The sequence below is a fragment of the Strongylocentrotus purpuratus genome, unplaced genomic scaffold (genome assembly GCF_000002235.5).
Source record: "Strongylocentrotus purpuratus isolate Spur 01 unplaced genomic scaffold, Spur_5.0 spur5_scaffold_11, whole genome shotgun sequence".
NCBI lineage: Eukaryota > Metazoa > Echinodermata > Echinoidea > Camarodonta > Strongylocentrotidae > Strongylocentrotus > Strongylocentrotus purpuratus.
The window spans coordinates 17,670,382-17,697,226 of record NW_022145596.1 but is presented as its reverse complement, the minus strand read 5'-3'; the positions used below and the strand labels follow the sequence as shown (position 1 = coordinate 17,697,226).

The following is a 26,845-nucleotide window of genomic DNA, read 5'->3' as shown; positions in this document are numbered from 1 at the left end:
TTGGTCTCAGCTCGTTATACCATATTTTGTCGTTGTTGTTAATTCGATTATATATATTGGCATTATTGTTTTGCAAGCAATACGATTTTGTAATAATGGTTTTGTTGGTCTAGGAGATAAGTTATGATTGACATGATATGTGTTTTGTCTCACAGATATAAATGCAATAATGCATGGAAATTGTTTTACATGCTTTAGGTCAAGCAATCGAATATATACGATACAGGGTAATCTCGATTAAAGGAGATTTCATATGTAACAATGTTGTTAATATAGCAGAATAACATTCCTGGTCCCAGCTCGTTATATTATATTTTGTTGTTACCTGTATTAGGTCCATGATTATATACAACGGCATTTCTGCTGTAGCATGGTAAATTTAACGGGACCAATTAAGAACCTCGTTATACCGATTTATCGCTGTATACAGTGGGTTTAACATTATTTAGTGAGTGTGTTCACGAATTAAAGGAGAATTGTATTCCCAAAGGACATGCAGGGTAATGCTATATCAAATTGAAAGTTTACTCGGATTTGGAGCAAATTGCTTGGTCGCACGAATATCTGCGGTTTTATAACGAATGGCTCCGCAGTCGTGGGCCGTGAGGGAATTTTGTCCCGGTCATGTTTCTCAGATCAGTGGTCTGAAGATCGGGTTTGTTTCGCCCTCACCTCATCCGAAAGGGGGTCACGGAGTGGCCTCGGGGGGGGGGGGGGGGGGGGGGGGGGGATCTAAACACGCGAATTGTTGGAATTTGCGTTGTGACATGCGGAAATTGGCATTTTTGCCTCTTCGCATATATATATGTGTATGTGTATATATGTTAATATATACATATAAAGGTTATTATGTGTATTACACACTGCTGCAGAATACCCCATGGGAAGGTTGTGTTTTGGAGAATATGATTTGGATTATTTTAATTGGCCATTGTATCTTGCAGAGCTCAATATTTATTGGTTTCCGGTAAGGGCCCCGATGATAACAGGTATCCTGTTTATTTATAACATGTACCCGCCTGTAAAGTAGGCATCTGTTCGCCTGTTTAATGCAGTGGAACCGTGTGTCTTCTTTGTATGCAGAGGGGTGTTATACGTATAGCCCACTTTGTGGTACTCACAGTTAAATTCCATATGAGAAGGTAAACTCTGTTCGCCCTCTTTAATGAGGAAACAGTGTCGCCTTTTTACGGGCTGTGGGGGGTTGTACACAAGTTCTCGTCTGTTGACGGCCCTGATGCAGAGAGTACTTTGGATTGGACATGCCGGCTCCATCCAGTTTTTCAGAGCTCAATATTTATGGTTTTCCGGTAAGGGCCCCGATGATAACAGGTATCCTGTTTATTTATAACATGTACCCGCCTGTAAAGTAGGCATCTGTTCGCCTGTTTAATGCAGTGGAACCGTGTGTCTTCTTTGTATGCAGAGGGGTGTTATACGTACAGCCCACTTTGTGGTACTCACAGTTAAATTCCATATGAGAAGGTAAACTCTGTTCGCCCTCTTTAATGAGGAAACAGTGTCGCCTTTTTACGGGCTGTGGGGGGTTGTACACAAGTTCTCGTCTGTTGACGGCCCTGATGCAGAGAGTACTATGGATTGGACATGCCGGCTCCATCCAGTTTTTCATGTGCAGATACTTGTATAAATTGATCAAAAGATTCGAAAATGATACCCGGGTCCTTCCCTGGGGCAGATTGGAGCAGTGTAACGTTTAAGTAAACGTATTTTATATTCAGTTGGGAAAGTTTGTGTCGTAGTTGTTATTATTGTCATGATGTTGATATTCAGGGTAACAAGATTCCATCCTCTATTAAATCTCAAGTACCCGCAAAAACGCATCCCGTTTCATTTGTTACTGTGAATGTAAACAGAATGGGCAACATTGACTGGTACACTTCTGCTCATTGCCATGCTGAAGACTCTTTTGATTTACAACCAGAAGACTTCTCTGTGCGCTTAGAAACATCAGTATTAAGCGCCTAATAAATGTTATGTATTATTATTATTTATTATTTGTCCCCCCCAAAAACCAAGAAAGTTTCTAAGAGCAGAAATTTCCAAGTCAAGGCAAAAAGAAATAGGGGAGTGGCAGAGAAAACAAATAAGCAAGATGTTCCTCGACTCAGAGGGGCATCTCATCTTGCTTATTTGTTTTTGAGGGGAAAACCTCTGTTGAGACGTGTGCATGAATTGATTAAACATTCTGGTGAACTAGTTTTCATAGATGCTACTGGGAACATGGACAGACAAGGGTGTCAAGTTTTTTTGCTCTTGACGTACAGTTCCTTTTGGGGATTTGTCATGGAATGTAACTGTAGACAGTGAAACTTCAAGTGCTCTGACGTGAAGATAAGGCAGACCTACTTTGATCTATCTGATCTTCAACGATAAAGAGAGTGGATTTTACGCCACATCGATGTTCAGCTTGATGAAATCAGAAAGCTGTCTTTTTTTGTTTGGGCAATAGGTCTGGAAGCTATTTCACGAATGGAACAGACTTGTGGTGGATGATCATGGCATCCTACGTCGGAAAACTGCAATACGGAATCAACTGGTTCTTACTGGGAATATAGGCAGCTGGTGTATCAAGAACTGCATGTCAACATGGGCTACCTTGGACCAGAGAGAGTCACACAGTTGGCGAGACAAAGGTTCCACTGGCCAGGAATGGAAGGTGACATAACCAGGTTCATTACATCAAGCTGCAGTTGTCTGAAGGATAAGAAACCAGCCAGGCAGATCAGAGCACCTATAACAAGCATTACTAGTACTCAGCCGCTGGAACTTGTATCCATTGACTTCCTTCATCTGGAGAAATCCAAGGGTAGTTACGAGTACATCCTAGTCGTCATGGATCACTTCACAAAGCTGGCCCAGGCGTATCCCACCAGAGATAAGACGGCAAAAACTGTTGCAGGTAAGATCTTCAACAATTTCATCTTGCAGTTTGGTTTTCCCCAACGTATGCATCACGACCAGGCTGGTGAATTTGAAAATCGTCTGTTCCGTCGACTGGAAATGCTGGCCAACATCAAGCATTCGAGGACCACCCCTTATCACCCAGAAGGAAATGGGCAGGTGGAACGATTCAATGGTACCCTGTTGTCAATGCTACCCACCCTTACGTTCACAGAAAAGGCATTTTGGAAAGACCATCTCCCCAAGGTTGTACATGCTTACAACTGCACGAAATCAGAAGCAACCGGATTTCTGCCATTCTTCCTGATGTAAGACTTCCAATTGACCTGGTTTTCAAACTAGCGGAAGAAAAGGAGAACGGCAAGGTCACTCATGCAGATGGAAAGATGCGATGCAGGAGGCATACACGTTGGCCCGAATGAAGAGGCGGTTGAAGATCAATTATGCTAAATATCATTCTTAACAAATCATATGACAGCGACTGATTCAGCCCTATTAAAGCAACTATTAAAGCTGATTGTGTGAGTAGTTGGAATAGGCGGGACTGATGGACAATTATGCGTCATGATAGCAGCCATTATAAGCAGTCATATATGAACAGAATTCTATCAGGTGTTTTGGTCACAGATAAAAACATTCCTTGTTGAAGCTTAGAATGGGTGTTATTAATTAAACAGGAATAATGTCGAACACACAACAGAAAGGTCTCATTACATTGTTGTTTAAGAGAGGTGATTCTCACGATTTAAAAAAATGGAGAATTGCTAGGGATGTGCGTGGACGGTCAGTACTTTTTTTGACCGGTGCATGCGAATGGGTTTTTCAATGAATGGCTTGTTTGGCTTTCAAGTGTTTTAGTACATTTTTAGAATATTGCATTATCTCGATGAGAACATGACATGAACAGCCTCGTGGCCGTGTGCGATGGCAGGGTTTTAGTTGCAAGGGTAGGCCTATATAAAGTCGTTAGAGAGATTATATATGGAAATCAGACAGGTCTACGTAAATTGCATTTAAATGAATGGTATATGAATGCACCACTTGGTGTCAACACATTGGAAAATAAAATGAGAAAGATATCAGAAAAGGCTGACTGTTCCTGCAATTACGCAAACCACAGTTTGCAAGCAACGGCTTGCACATTGCTGGATGAAGCTGGTTTTCCTAATCATCACATCATGTCGGTTACTGGACATTGTTCAGAATGAGTCTAAAGCACTACCCTCGCACAAGAGAGGAACGCATGAAGATAAGGCAGACCTACTTTGATTTATCTCATCTTCAACGCCAAAGAGAGTGGATATTGCCACATCGATGTTCAGCTTGATTAAATTAGAAAGCTGTCATATTTTCTTCCGGCAATAGCTAACCCGTTTGATAAAAGTCTTGTATGTAAATCTTTTTTTCTTAACACAGTCGGCGTCACGACAAGCCAGGTAGGCACTGTCGTTGAGAAGATTCAGTCTTGTGGTGTGATCGATACAGAAGAAAGAGGAGGTCGACAAGGAAGTAATAAAGATCTTGATGACAACCTCAGAAAGGAGGTTAGAGAGCACATGAAACGCTTCCCGAGAGTTGAATCTCACTACTGCCGAGCTAGCTCGAATTGCCAGTACTTATCATCTGACCCCAATGCGGCAATGATGTATAGCATGTACAAGGCGAATCACCCCCATGGAGCATCTTACTCTTTCTATCTTTCAGTGCTCAAGAAGCTCAATCTCAAATTCCATCATCCAAAAAAGGACCAGTGTGGACTTTGTAGTTCATATCATCAAAGTTCTGACATCCAGAAAGATGTGCTATTAAAGAGACGACTATAAACGCTATAATTATAGAAAAGATGACAGTTTACAAGATAGAACAGGCTGCGAAGACCAAGGCTGTACAACACAAAACTTTTTTTTTTTTGACCACCATTGTTTGATATATCTTTAGCCTCTTTAGCTTATGAACATCTGTTTTTTACCTGTGAGAAGGTAGCAAGTATTTGGAAGGACTGCGGTGACCTTTTTGCTTTATCAGCGTTAAAAAATCTACACTAGCAAGAAATTCACATCGGGATAAAAGGATGCAATGCAGGAGAAGAACAGTTGTTAAATCACATTATTCTCTTAACAAAACATATGATTTTTAAGTATAGTTTAACTAAAAATAGACCCCCAATTCCTCAAGAAATTTTTTTTTTTTTTTTTTATAGAAAATAGACAAGAAGAAAAGGAATTAGTGGGGGGAGAGAGGCACTTCCACACTACACTTCAGAAAATGGGACAACTTCAATAGTTAAGGATGGCGAGGCAAATACTTCTATCTCAGACTCAAACATTTTTATATAATTTGGTCAGTAGGATAGAGAAGAGACTGGACTTTCAACGACTGTGTAGGTGTTGCTGTGTTTCGGGAAAAGAGGGGGAAATTGTGGAGTTTTGGGAGTTTTGTGTATGGAGGGGGAAGGGTAGATAGGTTAGATTGTATGTGTGTCTGAGTATGTGAGCATGTGTCTGAGTATGTGAGCATGTGTGTGTCCGTCTGTCTGTGCATGAGGCTCTTTTGGGGGAAAATATTATTCATTCAGTGCACAACATATTATATTGTTATAAATGAGTAACAAATTACATCTGTTTATAATTCTGTCATGTTTCTGTGATGATTAGTAACTAAACGTATAGCTTTGTTATGCATTTGTAATAGTTTGAGATGTAAAAACGGAAAGTTGCGATTTGTTATCATATATTTCATTCATGTTAAACTAAAGTAATGTAACTCCAATATCGTGTAATATTATGACAAGTTATGTATATGTTATCATTCTGTTATTATTTCTTGTGCATTGAATGAACAATAAAATGACTTTCAAAACAAAAATAACAGAACAACAAAGGAGAAGATGTTGATGGAGCTCTGTCAGGAAATTGGATGTAATCATAAGTGATCATATCGTGAAATTGCTCATGAATCATTCATTGCAGTGATATGTCGCATGTGTGGTCCCTAAGAATATGTTTAGGATTGTTACCAGAACCCAAGATTATCTTTCAATCTTTTCATTGCGAACGCGTACTGGTGCGTCAACTAGTCTACTCATAAGTCCCTTTTAAGTTGATTACCGGTACCAGTAAGAGTGCATTTAAGCATTCAATATCTCTTTATAGAAATATTACGTTTGCAGCCCATATCTTAAATCTATTACAGCCACATGGAACCCTTAACATACAGAGCAAAATTTGTTTGTGTGATTTACCAATAAAAAACACACTTTAAAGTCAGCTTTATAATATTTCTTACCAGTCAGAGGTGCATTATAACCTGCCTGTTAAATGGGTGGCTCCGTTAATAAAGCCTATGAGAACAAAAAAGAATTTACGATTCAATAAGATTATTAAAAATAAAATATTCTTGTCTGCCTATTGCTTCGCCCCATTGAATCATTGTTTTCACCTTGAAGAGAGTTGCTTGTACCGCTCACACATGCGAGATAAGGTTAAAGGTCAGGCGAGGAGACAGTGAGAAGTCCAGTTGACCGAAGGCAATCTATCCCACCATGCATCACGCAGACCTTGCTGAAGCCCAGCTTGACTAGTTCTCTTGCAAACTGAAATTTTAAAAAAGGATCATTCATCGATAATGCATACATACATGTACATGAAGATTACATAACAATGAATGATTAGAAATATACTTATTTTTCAAATATTACAAAAACATAGGTTCCTTATTTTTCTGAAATGTTAAAGAGAATGTTGATAATAAAATATGAATTTATGACATGGAGGGAAATACATGCATAAACAGAGCCGAATAGACAATTTGCTTAGTTTGTACAAGAGCTCAGGCATTTTATTCTCCACAATGCAATACTTGTTAAGGAGATGTACTGTGACTCTCTCTTTCTCTCTATCTCTCTGCCGGTCTGTATGTCTGTCCCTGTCTCTACATTGCTTTGTGTGTGTGTCTCTCTCTCTTTCTCTCTCCCTCTAAGCACAATGACTTTTTTAGTTTGTATCATGTTCGTACCTTTCATCTTCTCAACAACTTTTTTTTTTTATATTACATGGTTTAACATGTATATCATGCAGCCTCTTTCCTGTTCTTTTGGGAGGTTATTTTTCTCTCCATCTCTCTCTCTCTCTCTCTCTTAACATCATCACTTTTTAGTTTGTCTAGCATTAGTAACTTTCATCTTCTCAACATTGCTCTTCTTATGTTACTTTATCATACAACCCCTTTCCTGTCCTTCTTTAGTTCTCTCTCTTTCTCTCTTGTCTTAATTTTTTATGTACATGTATGTCTTCCCTACATGACATTCATACTCACATTGGGTGCATTCTTGCCCTTGTGCCCAACCACCGTCACCACCCTGCCCCTGTGGTTGTACAGCTGGGTGACTGCAGGACACGGGATCAAGTCCCCTTCAGGTGAGAAGGCCGAGTTGAAAGGAGTGTTCACACTGCTAGGTATATGCCCTCTTGAGAAGCTGTTACAAAATAAGTTTGTTAAGGAACATTGAAGTTTACTTTCAGCATCAACTTTCTTATTTTTTCGGTCTGATTTTTATGAAACTTTCACTGTTACGTTTAATTTTGACTCTATTTATTCAATTCAACTTTCAAATAACCTGGAACTGGTGTTTTAATACTCCTTCATAAACAAATGTTTTATTACACCGGCCAATGAAGGAAAAAAAAGGGTTCCTGGTAGTACTCAACAAAGTTTGGAAGGGAGAAACTCTTCCAAAATAATTGCATTATTTTTCAAAAGGATACTCATCGCTGGATCTTATGTCCACAATGAGGATGATTGGTTTGCTGTTCTTGTTCTTCTTGGTTGGACTATGAGAACTGTTTGACCCATGCAGGTCACACAGCTCCAGGAGATCTTCAGCCGAGATTCGGGGTGCCACCTCTTCTTTCAGGTCCTTCTGTGAGAGAGCTTCTCTCGACTTGAAAGACAAACAAGACAAACAAGACAATGAGAATTCAAGCTCTATTTGCTTATGTTTCATCACCTTAGTGTGTTCATTCTTCAAACTGTATATTAGTTGCAACTTGTCTTTGATAAAACAATGTTATATTCTTTTTCACGTGAAGTTAATTCAATTGGATTGGAAAATTGAAAATGATTTGTTATATAATATTCATTTTTCATGTGATGTTAACTTCAATGAATTGTGAAATTGTGAACATGCATAAATAAATAAATAAATAAAAATAAATAAATAGAATCAAGTTTAGTTGGTGGTCAAGGTCAACAACTGCAGTTTTTTTGTTATTGGTTGGACTCTGAGAATTGTTGGTCCCACACAGGTCAATAGCTCTAGAAGATCTTCTGCTGAGCTTTGGGGTTCCACTTCTTCCTTCAGGTCCTTCTAAGGGAAAGCTGCCTTGGGGCTTGAATAAATAACGAAACAGAATAAGTTTCAAGAACTATACAGCTTCTATTGTTCTTCTTGGTTAGACCATGAGAGCAGCTGGACTCCTGCAAGTCACACAGTTCAAGGAGATCTTCAGCTGAAATTTGAAGGGCTTTCTCCTCAGCAAATCCTTCTGATATACATATAGGGCTTTTCAGGACTTCAAACACAACATAACCAATGGAATAAAAGTTTGTTCATATTTATAGATTAGTGAGTGAAAATCAAGAGGAAGGGTCTATCAGTACATTTTTGACCAGCAATACCAACATTAAACTGAATTAAAGTGACTGTTTATTGTTTATATTTTGTAAATTTGTGCACCCAGGGTAAAGCTCTAAAGTTCCAATGACACATTATGCACGGTATGAGTAGCTTGAGTTCAGTAGAAAGTAAGAGGGAATGTCAACTATCGACTTCTTGATAATAAAGCAACACTTGGCATACAGAAATGTGCCCAAATCCTTACCAGTTCTGATCTTGGCATGTCATTTGAGTCGGTGCTGTAGTACGAGACTGGCTTGATCTGAGAGGTCGCAGTTATCCGATCGACCTTTTTAGGTGGGTGCGCATACTTCCTGTAGGTGGCGCTCTTCGGAGTGTTACAGAAGAGGCGGATGGATTCCCTGACGCACTTTTCAATGTCAATCTCTGTAATTGAAAAATAGAATGGTACCTTTAAATCATGTCATACACTTAGAAAGTTAAAAACAATTTGTACCTAATTGGACTACTTGTTGAATTACATAAAACAGAAACAAACGGCAACAACGATAAATGCAAATTATGATAGGGTGTTAGGTTACCGGGTATTTAAAGTAGATGTAGTGCAGATGCCTTACGGAGGCTTGCTGTAGGGGGTTGTTTTCTACAGGGTAGATGTCAGGGATAAGAGGGAGGGAAGGTGGTCTTGGAGAAAGTTTTAGTTAAATCATATTAAATTTGTGTATCTAGTATAAAGTGAATTGAAATTTAAATCCTTGAAATTATTTAATGCTGTAATCACATATGGGATAAAGCAAATAAGTAATATAGGAGCATTAGGGGGGTGTTTCACAAACATCCTAAGTCGAACTTAACTTTAAGTTGGACTTAAAAATCATGGAGAGCCACTTGTAGTCTTAAATTAAAATATGTTCAAAAGCAAAAATTAGTATTTTAGACTCTTCATAAATTCCACATCAAGAACATGAAATCTCCTTGATAATAGACAATATGAATTATTTGAATCAACATTTTATGCCTTTTAAAATAACTTTTACAAAATATTTTCATAGATGCTAACAGCTTTCCATAATTGTTAAAGTCAAACTTAGAGATAAGTTCAACTTAGGATATTTGTGAAACAACCCCCAGGAATGACGCTTCCAACTCTCATGTCCAAACATATATGATACCATCAATAGCACATACCTGGCATGTCTGAGAAGAGTAGAATGCACTCATTGAAACCCGCCATGAGTAAACCCACTCTGAGCTGCTGTAAGATGGCTACCCCTATACACAGAGGGAAGGAGGAAGTACCCAGCAGGAGGGTGTCCCATAGGTGGAAGATCTTATGAAGAGGAAACACATCTGTATCATAGAGGAGGGAGTAACAAGGGGAAACACTTAAATTGACTGCAAGGTATTGATTGAATGATCTCAAATGTAAGTAAAGAGAGACAGCAGCCCACCCTGAGCTGCTGTAAGATGGCTACCCCTATACACAGTGGGAAGGATGAAGTACCCAGCAGGAGGGTGTCCCATAGGTGGAAGATCTTATGGAGAGGAAACACATCTGTATCAAAGAGGAGGGAGGAACATGGAGAAAATTGATATTGACTTCAGGGCATTGAATGATCTAATGAATCTGAAATGTTCCGAGTAAAAAAAGAGAGCACGAGCTATATTGTGGTCATGCTTTATTTCAGATAATTTAACCACAGGTATCGATATCATATCTAAATATTAGATTTTAACACCAAACTTGCAGATAAGTTAGCAAAGGATGTGAATTGCGATGCTAACATCTGTTCATGAAAAAGCAATCACACATATTAATTAAATTTGTAACATATAATGGCAAAACAAGGCTAGAAGAGAGTCAAATTTGTAACCTTGACTAGCAGAATTAATTTGAGAGGAAGTTATAGGAAACACAACAGAGGCACAAAGAAAACATTAAACATTAAATCTCTTTTTGACATAACATGCCAATACCCTCCCCATCCCCCCCCCCCCCAAACAAAAGAGGGGGAAAAAAGTACAAAATAAATAACAAAAGCATAGTTTGAGCCACAAATCTGTATATCATAGTATAGTATTCATATGGGACTTTGTTCAAATCTAACCTCCCCCTCTTTCCCAATTTATTTTGCAACAAACTCCCTTTAACCTGTTTGATTATTTAAATTCATCAATAGGGACTGTCGGTACTTGATAGCTTCAGGTACTTACGTGAGAACATGGTGAGGAACCAAGGGATAGCAAAGAGCTCTGGTATGAAACCTATACTCTGTAGGTGATTACTCAGCTCGGGATCATGGAATGCAATCATGTGAGAAAACACGGCAAGGTATTCTAAAAGAACAAAACAGAGGGGACAAAAGAAGGTGTTACGATTAATGTTGTCTTCAATACATTGTACTTGAACAGAATTGTAGTGCCTGTAATCATTTTCTTAGTCCCAATTTTTTTTCTTATCATAAGGGATCCTGAACATAAAAATAAACATCTACATATTCTGGCTCATAAAAGATCTTATGTCAGTAATAGTTGTAGCTCCATTCACAAATGCAAAGCATATGTAGTTTGAGATAAACTTTTCGATTTTGTAACGAGTATTTTACCCATAAATGACCTGGATAGAATTGTGGTTATTATCAGATTGTTCCATGTTTGAACTATTACAATTTGTTATATCTAATAAATGATCATTAAATCTAAATCATGTTGAGCTTCATCGTAATCTTCTTCGCCAATGTTTCATACATCATCTACTGCCTTTTAGCGTAAAACAAACAATCTTCATGATGTTAATCACTTAACCGTACAGCCATTCTCAAAAATCCTTCTTCCATACTCCTTGTATCAATCAATGCCATGATTATTCCAACTTGAATCTTACCTTGTATAACCAGAGAGTTGTCTTTCATGAAGAACTTGTAGAGATACTTTGGGATGAAGGCTTTCAGGCAAGCATAGGCTAAAGCTGGAGGGAAAATGCAATAAAATCTTTATAAAACTTTCCTAATATCACCTTGCTATATTCCATGCATGTAGAGTACATTGTAGAGTAACATGTACTGCAATGAATTGTCATACTATTGTTGCTGAGGAATTTATTCCCATGTAAGCTGGTTTGCTTTGCAGCTTTTATCTCAAATTAGGAGACATAATAAAAGTGGGGAAAAAAAACAAAGACAGCTATCAAAGATTACAAGAAACTATTGCATTCATGTACCAGTACAGAGTGAGAAATGATCATTATACAATCATGTATAATTCATTTCCATAAAAGGCCATTAGAACAACTATGATTGTAGATACCATTATCAATAAACGTGTTCTGTAATGTAAGAAGTATAGTATAAAATACACAGAAAGATTTTTTACCTTCATTGCTGAAATTGAGGTACAGGAATGGGGCACAAAGTGAGTCAAGACCTTTGAAAAGAGTATGAACAAAGTTATATTACATATATTAAGCATTACCATCACTCATTTTCCTTTAACTCCATACCCATGCATACATGTATAATATACAAAGGGCATTACATCATAAATTCATAAATAATATATTTTAAAAAGTTGTTCTTGAAAAGTATTCAAATTTTCAAAAAAGTTGATTTGTTCTTGTATTATTGAGATTTTGTAATCTTTACCTTCAAACTTGGTAAATCATTTGACATATTTGATGAATATTTCTGGCAGTCTTAAAGCCCCACTACACTACTTATAGCTACTTGCGCCCTCTATATAGCAAACAATGCATAATCGGTGCCTGTTGATCCCCATGATCCCCTTTTCCTTATGTTAATTGAGAGCTGAATTGATGAGATAACCACCTGTCAGTAACCTTGCAGGGTGGTCTAATCCCCCCTGGCCAAACTAGTACAGATGGGTTTTAAGATAAATACCTTGCCAATATGTGAGTTCTGGATGAGATACCACCCATGCTTTGAGTATCCTCTTGAATTTGTTATGGGCCACAACCGACGATAGAAGCTCGTTGTACTGATGACATCTTGGTATGTCCACCTCTATCTGTCTGTCCATGGCTGTCGGAGTCTCCTTGTCTATTGCATCATAATTGGCTTGAATATCACCCTGGAATTAAGAAGAAAAAAAAAAAATTATACAGCGCATGTTACAAAATTCTATGTTGGCGATCATCATCATCGTCGTTGTTTATTAAAGTCAACATTTTCACTCTAAAGAGGGGTTACTGAATTTCATGCCATGATAACAATCCCTAGCTCCACTTATTTTTGTCTCAAGCATCCTCCTCATTTAGACCAACCTTAGTGCTTTCTTTCTTCACCATATCTTCCCAAGATGGGAGATTATGGCAATGTCCGTGTGCTGCCCTCTATATACCCAAGCTTGAGCATCTTTAAACTCTAAAGACTTGCATGTACATCTAGTTGTACATCTTTCTAATGTCTAGAATAAGCCATCGAATTGGAATTCCTTGAGAAATAAATGAAACACACAAACATCGTATCAAATGGGGTCTATTGATAATGTCTATTCTGAATCCTCTATTTCTCTGATATTCCATGCACTCACCTCGACACCAAGCAATGCTGCCCAGGTTTCATCTCTGTACATCGTAGGTATATCTATCCGGGCCTCTTTCCATATCCTCCCTATTGTGAATGGGTAACCCTTCAACAGACGGTCGAATAACACTACGCGGTGGAACTGAAAGAAAGGGCATTATGTAAATTAAATTCATTTCATTATAAATCACAGATAGAGTATACAGCAATGTATTACACTCCAAATGTACCTCTGGTTTTAGTACTGATGCCAGCCAGTTTTCTCAGCTGACTATTGAATATACAACTTGAAAATTGTGTGAAATGTGTGTGATTTATTAACGCTAGAGAATGCAAGAATGTACTCCTTAACACTTTGGTTATGTATCTCAAGATTTTAAATGCAATCAAAACCATGGGCATCATTTCATGAAACCATCATAAGTACAAGTTCATCGACATCCCATTGGAATGTGTGTTAACCTTAATACACATAGTTAAAAGGAATGTCAGTGAACTTGTACTTATGATAACCAATCAGAAGCAAGGATTTTAGTAGCTTATAACAAAAACTGTCATATGTCACTGATGGCAAGTTTTGTGAAACACCCCCCTGGTGAATACCTACCTGATACTCAATGTCTCTTTCTCTGATGACAAGAGGAAGGCTGGCTCCCTGGGAAAGATCAGAGCTGCTCTGAGATGTTGGGAGACCTTCATTGGGACTAGGAGGCAAAATGCATTTGACATCTTTCAATACACGATTCACATGATTCACACCTACATAATATATTAGCTGCTAGATTTTAAAATTACATCAGTTCATGTATATGGTACAATTAAGTCATTTTATAAAATTTGTCTCTCAAAATCTGACTTTTCATGCTTTTTTAAGACACTAAATCAGTCAGTACACCGACATCCTCATCGGTAAAAGTGGCATACCTCTTATGAGGAAAAAAAGAGAGAAAGGGACTATCAAATACTGATAATGATTTCATTTTCATCATACATGTATTCCAACTACCGGTATGAGCGCTCTCAGCTCTTTTATGTATATTGTACAGGACAGTATGACAAAATTCTAGCCTATTGACAGTACATATTATGTACACATTTTTTTGTGTGAGGTTATTCTCTCATGTCAAATATTTGTCATATTTTGGATATATATCAAAAGTATTATGTAACTATGCTATATAGGACCAATTTTATGAAATTGCTCTATTCCATAAGAGGTTATTTGAATCTAAACATGGTATAAACTTGTAACAAGTCCTCAATGCCTTGTTGTCCATATTGACAATTTTATGAAATTGCCCTATTCCATAAAAGGTTATTTGAATCTAAACATGGTATAAACTTGTAAAAAGTCATCAATGTCTTGTTGTCCATATTGCCTAGATATTTTCAATTACATAGTATTTCCTTTATTCAACTTACTCATCACCAAGAAGAGGATAGTATGCTTCTTCTTCAATGTTTTCTAGTCTTTTCTTCAGCTGCTCTAAGGAAAGTATTACGACAGTGTCATCATTCAGTGAGCTGGTGTCTCTCTCCTTGCCATGCATGTCACCATCGTCTGTTACAATACTGGATAGATCAAGACAGCAAGCAAGAGAAATTAAAGAAAGAGACAGAGAGAGAGAGAGAGAGCAAGAGAGAGAGAGAGAGAGAGAGAGAGAGAGAGGAGAGAGAGAGAGAAAGATAGAAACAGAGAGAGGGAAAGAAAAAGAAAGGAAAAGAGATTCGAAAAGTTTAGAAAAATCATTATTACAATTTTTTGTTGAAAATTAATGTGTGAGGTGATTTATTACATGTAGACTTGTGCATTAAAAGATTTGCTGCCCTCTTTCACGGTTACTGTCCTACAAAAGCTATTGCTGGGCCTACAACAGGATTACAACAAATTAAGAGTCCTGGGGGTGTTTCACAAAGATCCTAAGTAGAACTTAACACTAAGTTGGACTTAAAAATTATGGACAGCCATTGGAGCCTTAAAATGAAATATATTCAAAAGCAGAAATTCAAGTATTTTAGACTTTTTTTATAAATTCCACATCAAGAACATGAAATCTCCTTGATGATAGAAAATATGAATGATTTGAATAAACAATTAATGCCTTTCAAAATAACTTTTACAAAATATTTTCAAAGATGCTAATGGCTTTCCATAATTTTTAAGTCCAACTTAGAGATAAGTTCAACTTAGGATCTTTGTGAAACACCCCCCAGGTAGTCCTAATTAAAATCCCTCCTTCCAATTATTGCTTCCAACAATTGTCAAGTGAGGCAAGAACTCTGGTGTTCCATTTTCTAAGATCGACTTCCATTGAAGGCCTCGATCACAACTTCAGAACGGTAAAGAATACAGCAAGATGGGCCTAGCCCTGGCTAATCCCTCTTTTTGTTTCCAAGCTCCAGGAAGCTAGTGTCCGCTGCTGATTTTATAATGTGGACTGACAAAAGCTGAAAATGATAACCTGGCACATCCCCTTTTTATATAAATCAATACTGCTCTACAATAAAGGCCTGGGTCAAAGAAAGGAATGAATGAAAGGATTATTAGGCCCCACCTCTCCTCCAAAATTGTAAAGCCTACATGACGGCTTGGAAAAATAATGAAAACATTGATCAATTGGAAACCCTTCTTTCATTCACACTACTGCCATGATAAGATGATACATTGTATGTATTTCAGAAAAGAGTGAATAACAGGATTATCAGGGTTTGCATCTCAATAAAGGTAAGATAAGAACAAAGAAAGGACATTCATCATGATACAATCTTCATCAAGTTCTAATGGTATTCAGTTCATGCAGCTAAGCTGAATGGATATTGATTTTTTTTTGTTCTTATCCTCCTAAGTACCCACAAATTTTTAACTGGAGGTGGTGGAGGGTGGATGAATAGGTACAAGCAGAAACTTCTAAAAGGACATTAGATTTGAATGAGTGAGAACTGGTTTGGTTGATGGTACACTGTTAAAGGCTGTTCCATTTTTTGGTGGTCCTTGTAAAAAAATGAGTGTGTGTTAACCTCCGAATTGGCTCTAAAAATGCAAAACTGGCTTGATGGTTGACACCTGGCCAGTCGAAAATATATTGAGATGCAAAGTACTCACTAACAAATTGTATTCGATCATACACATCAGTATGCACAGGTACATATAACGGCAGTTGGCTATGCCCTCCCCTATATTTTTGTCGTGCCTCAATAATGCCTCTTCATGCCAGTCATTTAGTATGAGTTTAGTGTGTAATGTTGTAGGTAATGTTTTATTTTGGGGGTATGATTCTCCATACTCTGCAAATCTTTGGATTTTAGATGAATCCTTACCATTTACTTTGTATTCATATTTGTATTACATGCTTTGTATATTGGATTTTAAAAGGTGGAATAAAAAGAACTGAACCAAACTGAATTTACAAGTCAGTGAAGTAATTTCTCTTTTTATTTGCACTGTCTGGCATTTCTTCAAGATGCTTTAATAATAATAATAATAGTGTTCTTGTATAGCGCTCATATCTGTCATACATGACACTCCTGGCGCTCCCAATTATTACCCTGGCTTAGCACGGCTGCCATACGGCGCTCTAGCATTTCAAGGAATAAATTCCTACCAGGTACCCATTTACTTCACCTGGGTGGAGTGTGGCAAATGTAGATCAATGTCTTGACAAAGGACATTAGTGCGGCGGCGGGACTCGAACCGCGGACCTTGTGATCGACAGTCTGGCGACGTATCCACTCGACCACAACACCTCTACATGTGGGGACAAAAACTGTCTCGTGTGGAGACAAAAACTTAAAGAAACACCATTTTGTAGAGCTTACTTTGCTAGAGCACAGAGTGGAGGTTGACTTCTGAGCAAGCCTTTCTTCCTGAGCTCTCCCTCCAGGTCTCCCCCTGCTAGCGTCCAGAGATAGTAAACCTCTTTCATCGGCCGCTGGGCCATGTGGTCCTCGTCGTCTAGAGAAAGAGCATCATTTATTTTCTTCATCAAAAATTGTTCTCTAAATATGAACTGGCAAAGTTAACTGACCATTTGATATGCAAAATAAAATATCTCAATTATAACACTAAAGTTTTCATGTGAATTTTTTTCGATGTCATTATAATTATAGGACATATATGGTCCTCATCATTTAGAGAAAGAGCATAATTTATTTCTACAAAACAAATTGTTCTCTCAATATCAACTGACTATTTAATTTGCAAAGTAATAATGTCTTAATTATTACACTAACATTTTCATGTGAATTTGTCGGTGTCATTAAAATTATAAGAAGACATATGGTCCTCATCATCTAGAGAAAGAGTATCATTTATTTCTTCATTAAATATCACACTTTACGTCATCATACAAAACCTGCAGCAGTTTTGCCGTGTCATATCTGAAAGAGCCTTTAGTTCTCTCAACAGAAGGCAGGCAATCCTCACCTTCTTGGCTAGCATCATCCTGATCAGTATCGAGCTCTAGGTCTTTACATCTCAGTCCCTGGTATCTGAACATGGTGAGGCTGCTGGGTGGCAGCAGCTCCGAAGGCTTCATGTCTTTCAACATATCACCCTCTAGCAGCTCTGTCGTACTTGGTCTGGAAAGAAAACAGATTGTCATAGGTCACACTGAAACTGATGATGAAGATAGCGACATTAATTGTATTATTTTATTTCCCATTTAACTTTTAATCATGGCCCATTTAGACATTTAAACAAAGTTGAGCTAAAAAGAATTTATAGCGCTGGGCCTCGCTTTATAAAAAGTTGCGATTTATCCGAATCAATCGTAAGTCCTCCAATCAGTCGCAAGTTTGAAGTCTCCTTTGTGACTGTGTACATTGTTGTGATTGATATCAATCGCAAATAAGATGCTATTAATCACAAATTTCTATAAGACAGCTCCTGGTATTTAAAAAAGTTTTATCATTTGTTGAATTACATTGCTCATAGGGATGTATTAATGAGGCATCAACACTCAGGCACCGACTGACCACTAATAAATGGGGTGCAATTTAAAAAGCATTACCTTTCAAGAGGAGAAGCTGATAAGCACTTTCTCAGAAACGACTGCAGACTGGCTGGATAGGCCTGTCAAATAAACAAACAGAGCAGTCAATTTGTGATGCTTTCTTCAGATACTGAACAAAGTTAAAGAGGGAAAATACACACAAGATATCAACTTTTATGTGAAAGCAAATTTAATGACAAGATGGGAGAGGAAAAGAGAAACAACACAGATCTCTTTACAAAACTACATGCTTCAGTTTAAGTGACCGATAAGTCAACATTTCATTCTGACTTGTACATGTACATGTATCTTAATAATGTAAAGTTTCAAAAACAAAAATTGTCATAATTTCATGTACATGTATTAAAGTGATAAACATTTGTATCAAGTACAAACCAAATGTCACCATTTCTATAATGAAATTGTCATTGGGAGAAATTGCCTTTGGCATCGTAAGGGTAATTTCAATGAACAATTGCAATGTGTACAAAGTATCTTTTACTCTCTAAAACACTCAAGATATGGTTCTCACGTCAAGTTTCTGTCGTCCAGCATGTTCATCCAGGATGGTGTCTAAAGGATGGTTCTGTGCCCCGTGTTTCCCCAGCAGCATCACTTTGGCCAAGATCTGTGGCAGGGTGGCCACTGGCCAGAGGGTCTGACCCAAGCACAGCTCCAGGATGACCATACCCAATGACCAGACGTCCCCCTTAGGTCCGGAGGAGAGGTTGGTGGTCTTTGGCGGGAGGGGCATCGTGGGTGTGTCACCGTTGGTTGGTAGCATGGGGCCAGGGGTGAGTACCTCCGGAGCCATGTATCTTGGATGGCTGTAGAGAGAAAAAGACCACTTACCGGTATCAGAGATATGTCATTTTCAATTTACTACTGTTTTGGTGTACTTAAAAGGGTTACTATATCACATGTCACAGAAATGAGAATTCTACACAGATGACAATCATCACAGGTTTCATTTTAAATTTCCAGTGATTTCTCATAAAAACTTTTATTTATTAGTTACTTACTTCTCATCTGTAATATATGTTTTAACCTTACATGAATAAGTATTTTATGATCATTGATGCTACCATAGGGATGTATTTTGATGTTTTTATCATGATGGAATTTCATGATAGTTAATTACCTTGCAAAGCAGACAATATCAGCCATGAGCTGCATGTCATGATCTTTGTAAAGACCAAACCAGTTCAATTCAATTCAATGTAAACCTTCAATTATCACATACATTAGTTCTTACCCAATAGGAAATGGCACATCAGAACCACAGTTGGTTATGTGATAGAGTCCAAACTTAGCCAGCTTCACATGACCCTGTGATTATAGTTAGAAGCACACATAGAATAATATTCACAACATCACGTTCACAAACTGCCTCTATGATAATAATAATAATAACAGGTGTATAAACATTTATCTAGCACAGCTACTATACAAATATACTCTACTGCGCTCAATAAGAAGTATCATATCACTACCCTGGCTGAAGCTAAACTGCCATAATGAGGCCCTAAAGCATTCCATGGAGTTCTTCATACCAGGTACCCATTTTAATCACCTGGGTGGAGAGTGGCAAATGGAGATTCATGTCCTGCCAAAGGACAGTAGTGCTACAGCGGGACTTGAACCGTGAACCGCATGATCCACGGTCCGGTGACGTATCTACTAGACAACGACACCTCTACAATTCTAATAGCAATAAGAATGCCCATGAAATGGATAACATCAGTCATACTTCTTCTACATAGTCATGTATACATTTACATACATAGTAACTTTCAGAATGATCGCCACAAAGTAAATTGCAGCTTTGCACACAATTCTTGCCTCTATAATAATAATAAATGGTTTGTTTTATTTAAAATCATCTCACAGCTCGAGGGCAAGCGTGTCTTTTTACAATTTGATAAAAACATTACAATACAATAATACATGTGAAATCTAACATTACACAATATAAATTTAAAGTTCATCGAAATATGAAGAAATATATAAATATGTTCATGTCATAATATTTTCTCTCAGATATCCATTGATTTTTAACGGGATGTATTTGTTTGTAACCAGAGCGGCTATCAAAAAAGTTGCAATATATTGTAAAAGTTAATAATTGCGTGATTTTAAAAGAATGAAAAGATCAGTAAAATACAGTGATACATTGGAAAATTCCTTCAAATTGACAGAAAATAAGTTAAGATTTACAATAGCAGAAAATAGATAACCTTTTAATATTCATGGGTTTTATAAATACGGATCATGTGCTGATCTGTTTGTAAGCAGGGCCAGCCATTTCAAATCGCTACAATAGAAACAAATAGAGAGAGTGACGGATAAATAACATACAGATATTCAAAGCAACTTGCACTGTGAATATGACAGACAAAGAAAGCGGACAAAATATACAGTTCCTCAGGTAGACAAAGGAACATCCCTTCACTGCTATTATGTAAAAAGGTGAATATGCATGTGATACCTGTTCTACACATTTTTACATAATAGCAGTGAAGGGATGTTCCTTTGTCTACCTGAGGAACTGTATATTTTGTCCGCTTTCTTTGTCAGTCATATTCATAGTGTTGCTTTCTGCATTGCATTACCTCTGGGTTTAGTAAGATGTTGGATGGACTAAGGCCTCTGTGAACCAGGCCATATTTGTGCATAAAACTCAATCCTTCCAGTGTCTGGTGGATGATGGGAAGAATTCGACCTGGACTGAAACACACAAATATTGAAAGAAAAAGAAAAGCGATGTTACAAAAAATGATGAAGGAAATATATATGTCATGTACAAAGTAAGCTAGCCAGCTTGTATTTCCACAATTTGGGAGACAAAGGAAAAATTTGTGAAACACCAAACACTAAGAAAAATACTGCACATTTAGTGAACCGTTTATATAAGATGCTTGTAGTGATATATTTTTGTTATATCAAAACGTTTTACCCATTTGTGAAACTAACTACATGTAAAACACAGATATTGACATGGTAGGGTGGGTAATATAACCTTTTTTGGACCGCCGAAGGGAGTTATATTTTCACAAGGGTTATATTTTCACAAAGCGCTCAGAGTTGAAGGAAAATATTACCCTCTTGATCCCCCCCCCCTTCCCCCCCCCCCAAAAAAAAAGATATACTCATTAGACCAGGTGGTCAACATAACATTGAAATATACTAAATATAATCCTAACATTCAATATCATGTGAATCATATCTTTTTATCTGTAAGAGCTATTTAATATTAAATAATACAAAATCTGAAGTCCAATATCTTGTAACTACACTGCTACTATAAGAAGAGGCAATTTTTGTAATATAGCCAAATTTATGCCCAAGTGCCTCAATACCAATTGTTTAATTTGCCTGTTACAAATAATTGCATTTCAATAGTCACAATGCAAATTGTATATGTGTCGTTAGGTGGGGCAAACCACAACGCTTGTCCTACCTCGCGACAACTAATGTATGCAATTGGAATTTCGACTATGGAGATACAAATTATTTCATTCACCTGTTACGAATAAATGTGTGAGGCGCTTCGCAAAGACATTGCATACATTTTGTTACTTTACGAATATGATTCTGTATAGTAAAACAAAAAAAGGAATGAAAATGTGCAATTCTGTAGAAGTATGAAGTTACCAAAGAAAAGCAAATTTAAGAAGGAAAATTCCTACTCACTCCTTAAAAGTTCCTTTCTTAGCTTCAAGTCCCAAGTTATTGCTGTAATGCTCGGCAACGATTATCAAGCGTTCTGAAGAAAAAATAATTGTTTAGCAACTTCAGTCATTAATGTTGTAAAATCACTACGACAGCTTTGAACTAGCTCTACAAAATCACAAGATTTCTGAGTCATCCAGTATATTTGAAATGGAAATGAATGGTAGAAAGGCTTTTTACAGGCATACTGAAAATAATCTAGAAAGTTTACATCAAATACAAATGTACTACACAATAATAGCAAGGGATAAGGAGGAAACAGTTATCCACATTCACACTTGTCTTGTACATGTATATGTCATGGGCTTTAGTGATTGTAAAAGTCATGAACATGTATTTTATGAAAAATTTACAACTGGATGTGGAGAGATAAAGGAAAATGTACCGTCTCTAGTTCCTTCAAACTAAACTTTACAAAATGTCTGCAATTCAAGTTTGAGCATTGTCATTGATATCTCCTGTGCTAAAATAATTGGATTGGGTATCATTGAAAATCCTGCCTATTTCCCTTTACAATGATGAGTCATTTGTAATGATTATGTAATCATGGAATGTGCAGTACACCTGAATATGGAGGAAGTCAAAAGTTAAATGTTGCCTAATGCATTGTTAATCATTCAAAACACAATCCATTCTCCAAACATATTAATAATTCACAATGGACAATAACAATGCATTTTGTAACATTTCACTTTTGACTTGGCCCCACATTCAAGTGTACTGCACATTCCATGATTACATAATCATTTAAAGTGTTTTATCGCTGGAAAGGAGAAAAAATAGGCTCTTTCATGATACCAAATTGCATTCATTCCATGTTGTTAGGAAGGACAAGCCATGTTTGTCCTACCTAGCAACAACTAATGTATGCAATTCACATTCTGACTATCAAAAAACAGACTTTGTAACAAATGAGTTAAATAATTTGTAACATGGCACTTAACAAAGATTTATGCCTTAAATTTGATTATATTACACATATTGTCTATCAATATTCATGTCTGATACTTTTTCTGATAGTAATAGTAAATAGTAATAATTTCTTCTTTTCCCATGTATCATATCCATTGCAAGGAGAGGCTACCTTAGAAGCTATGGTACCCAAACCTTTTAGAATAAAACGAAAACAAATTAGTGATGTAGTTTTAATCCACAGTGATGACAAAAAATCAAATTAAATTTTTGGCACAAAGTTTGGTGATCCTACCTTTGCTATAGTAAAAAAAGGTTCTAGGCTCTATCTCATCAAAGATTTAGGAATAGAGTTGGGATTGCAATTTGGTTATTTCAGTTACGTTTAGGCCTATGGTTTTGCGTAAGGTTAACACTAGATATCAACCCTAATCAATATCTATTACTTGGCAGTGCTTTGAATTTCTACAAGTGGTTAGAGGCACTCCAGCAAAGCATAGAGTCAATGCTAATGCGTATTGACCTCTAGTGCTGTATACTTGCTGAGAGGCAGCAATTGCACACAATGCACACGCTGCACACTAATGCACACAATGAATACAAAGTGGCTGATCAGCAATTCTTTTTCTTTTATTCAACATCGGTAAATTGAAAGGAGTGTATTTTGAAAGTACTGCTTTTTAGGTGTCATCAATTGTCCCTAAAGTACCGATTTTGAGTGAACTCAGTTGAGTTTTTAAATTGTACAGTGGTGTTTGAAATGTTGAGAATCAATAGAGGTCGTCTAAACAGTTTTTAATACACAGCCAGGATAGAAGCTAGGTGTGGTTTAATAGAGGTTAGTGTAAGAAACTTTTTTTACCATGTTTTCCTCTGACAGCATCCAGATACTGGCAGAGTCGTGGGTGGTGGAGGACCCGGAGTTCTTGGAACCGGCCGACGATCTTGATGGAGCTCGGAGTGAGTGGGAGACCGTCCGCTCCACACTGATCATTGGCATACCTAGAGGCGTAGAATGTCGACACCCCAATCTCAGCGTCCCCGAAAGGCTGCATGGCTAGAGTCACTGATGGTTCCTGAAATTAACAAAGACAAATATAAAGAAATGTGGTTATACTGCAGATAAAAGATGATAACAATTTATTTAACATTAGTCTAATTCTGTAAATCATTGGGCAACGTCAAACATCCCCCAGCAGGACTAGTGGTTCAAAATCAAACGGATTACTACCAAATGGCACGGTTGTATTGATCTATCACTAGTAAAAAATGAATGGGGGATAATTATTTTAAATACTTCCTCTGAATTTTAGTTTACATATATACCGATATTATAAAACTTACCTTGGCTTGAAACTGAATGGCCTTTTTATCTCATCATAATTACAGCCAAAGGTAAAAGCTTCAAACGTACCACGTCCAAAAGCACAGATATATCTGCCCATTATTTATCTTTTGCATCTTGTTTTCCCCATGATAGTTTCAGAACATGGCAGAAAATAAATTATTTAAAAACAGGAAAAAAATAAATTATTTAAAAACAGGAAAAAAAGAAGAAAAAGAGGAAATAGATATAGGTCTATCAATGGCAATGCTGTTACTATTAGAATACATTCATGGATCAGTTTGGGAAAACCTGTGATCAAGTGTGTACTGTATGCAGCAAAATTTTAGATTTGCATGTTGACATCTTTGCTTGCAACATGCGACGTCATTTTAAGGCACTGCGCATGCATCACGTCGTCTCAGTTGGCGATCGAGAATGCGTCAACCTTGATTTTCCTAAATCTAGTACGGTACTAGTATGCCGCGTGCTCATAAAATATACAGTTCCTCAGGTAGACAAAGGAACATCCCTTCCCTGCTATTATGTAAAAATCTGTAGAACAGATGTTACATGCGTGCGTATTCACCTGTTCTACACATTTTTACATAATAGCAGTGAAGGGATGTTCTTTTGTCTACCACAGCAATTGTTGAGGGTAGAATGAGGAACTGTATATTTTGTCCTCTTTCTTCGTCCTCTTTCTTTGTCCGTCATGGTCATAGTGTTACTTCCTGCATGCATGTATAATCGTAGACCGAAAGCTTCAGTCTCTATATCTTCGGTTGTTCCACTGAGACTACGTCTGGCTCCACTAGACCTCCAGATATAGAGACTGAACGATCGCCTATGCCATCGTACGTTAAAGATACACTCTACGGGTATACGATAAGACGATACTGCCCTGACGCTAAGTTAAATCCTTTTTTTGTAAGAATCGCATGCACTAACATATACAATTGGCATTTAGAATTAAACCACACATGATAAACTTAAAGAAAATATGTACCTTGGACCTCTGCATATGAAATCTTCTTCAAAAAAGTGTTATTATCTCTTCCACTTGACTGTCTTCAGACGTCAGCCATCTTGAATCAAAGTAATGAATATTCATGACAAAGTTTTTTAGTCTCCACCCCATTGACCTCATTCATAGACGTGCGTGTACGTGCACATACATTTAAGTTTGAGTTCTCGTGTTGTCTGCTTCATGTGCGCGCGCTATCCTCGACGTGACGTACGGAGGAGCTAGCCGAGGCGAGGTCAACCATCCCCATTATCGTATTTGAATATTCATTAGCCGCCATTTTGATTTCTGTCGGTCAGAATGCTTGACGTAGGTCATCGAGAAGCAGCCAAAAGCTCGGTAAGTCCTTTTATTTCTTTTAGGGACTGACAATTGCCTAGAAAATTACTGCAATTGAAGATAAAGGATGTATTTCTCCTCAAGTTTGTCATGTTTGTGGGAGGGGCCTAACGGCTAAAATCTAGCCGTGATATCTTCAACATACGATGGCATAGGCGATCGTTCAGTCTCTATATCCGGAGGTCTAGTGGAGCCAGACGTAGTCTCAGAGGAACAACCGACGATATAGAGACTGAAGCTTTCGGTCTAGTATAATCGTTGAGTGCAATAAAAGATTTCTAATTTAATTGTAGGTCTAGACTCTAGTCAACATGGGCAATTGAGTACGTTGACACGCATGATCGGTGGGCGTTCGTCGTGTTCTCGTCCACTCAATCTAAAAGTCCCTTTTCTGACTACCCCCAGGCCCATGCCGTTTATGGATACCGGTAGATCTTTTGCATTGTTGTTTGGTCAGATACAAACACAGGTGTACTCTTAAGCTTCATTACAGACACGAATAAGCATTGATGGGACTAATCACATGCAATAAGGGTCATTTCGTCGCGCTTCACAGTGCACATGCACGGTCTAACGTTAATCATAAACAGTCACGTTCGGGCCACATGTCATCACAACAAAGCAAAGCTGAAAATAGGAAAACTTTTTTCAGAAAAAGACAAATCAAAGCGTAAAGAAGCGTCATTGTCACTTACTATGTAATATTGTACAGTCTTCTAAACAGCGACAAGAATGGAGAGGGGCGTGGCTACAATGGGCGGAGCGCGGGAGTTGAGGGATCGAAGGAGGGGCATCGTGATTGGCGTACCGATATACGCTGACGAGACAGGAAATTATGCCTTGATGTAATGTTCTTTCATAGTATTTTTCCTTTTCTGTGAGATGCGCACAAATGAATTAACATATCTATTTTTAAAAAAAGGATATTTATGATGAATCACAAGCAGAAATGAGTGTTTTTTGTCAAAATTAGGTTAAAACATTGATGAATGTTTCTTTGTAGACTAGATTAATCTATATGGCATTTAATTTATATTTATTGTATATATCTTGTTATTGTGGTTTTCGGTGCTCATACATAATTTATTTTTGATAAAATATCATTTGAAATACAGGGGGATGTGGGGGTGGTGTCCGGGGGGGGGGGGGGGGGGGGGGGGGGGGGAGTTGAAGCGGGCATACATAATTTTTTTTATAGACGGTAGATCTATCCATTCGAGATTGCATATATCTGGGTTCTATATAGGACAATTACCCCCCGGGAAATTACTCCCGGAAAACTACCCCCAAGGACTAATCCCCCGAGGACAATTACCCCCGGAAAATTAACCCCCTTAATATCCCCGTGTATAATCATCCCTCGATTCCCTCCTTCCCCAGAGGACAATAATTAGGCCTACCCCCGAAAAAATAATCTGCTTT

General features: G+C 37.6%; 1 protein-coding gene across 1 annotated transcript; it reads right to left on the bottom strand.

Annotated features, from left to right (window-relative positions):
- Positions 1-6,038: 6,038 nt before the first annotated feature.
- LOC594257 (TBC domain-containing protein kinase-like protein) lies at positions 6,039-26,173 on the bottom strand. The gene is made up of 21 exons (XM_030980832.1): positions 26,119-26,173; positions 23,596-23,809; positions 21,783-21,855; positions 20,702-20,816; positions 19,345-19,418; positions 18,622-18,916; positions 18,108-18,169; positions 17,522-17,676; positions 16,915-17,050; positions 14,521-14,670; positions 13,706-13,802; positions 13,106-13,240; positions 12,454-12,643; positions 11,930-11,980; positions 11,442-11,525; positions 10,772-10,894; positions 9,746-9,907; positions 8,802-8,983; positions 7,686-7,861; positions 7,237-7,396; positions 6,039-6,514 (listed from the first exon to the last, which is right to left on the bottom strand). Exons 2-21 carry the CDS (start codon positions 23,786-23,788, stop codon positions 6,404-6,406), a joined length of 2,724 nt encoding a protein of 907 aa, XP_030836692.1. The 5' UTR covers positions 23,789-23,809; positions 26,119-26,173; the 3' UTR covers positions 6,039-6,403.
- Between the last annotated feature and the right edge of the window lie 672 nt (positions 26,174-26,845).

Coding starts and splice junctions, on each gene's coding strand:
- LOC594257 (XM_030980832.1), bottom strand. CDS start 23,788: ATGCAGCCTTTCGGGGACGCTGAGATTGGGGTGTCGACATTCTACGCC. Junction 18,170..18,621: donor CTGGACGACAGAAACTTGAC/GTGAGAACCATA, acceptor TTTATTTGACAG/GCCTATCCAGCCAGTCTGCA. Junction 17,677..18,107: donor TCAGCTTCTCCTCTTGAAAG/GTAATGCTTTTT, acceptor TTTTCTTTCCAG/ACCAAGTACGACAGAGCTGC.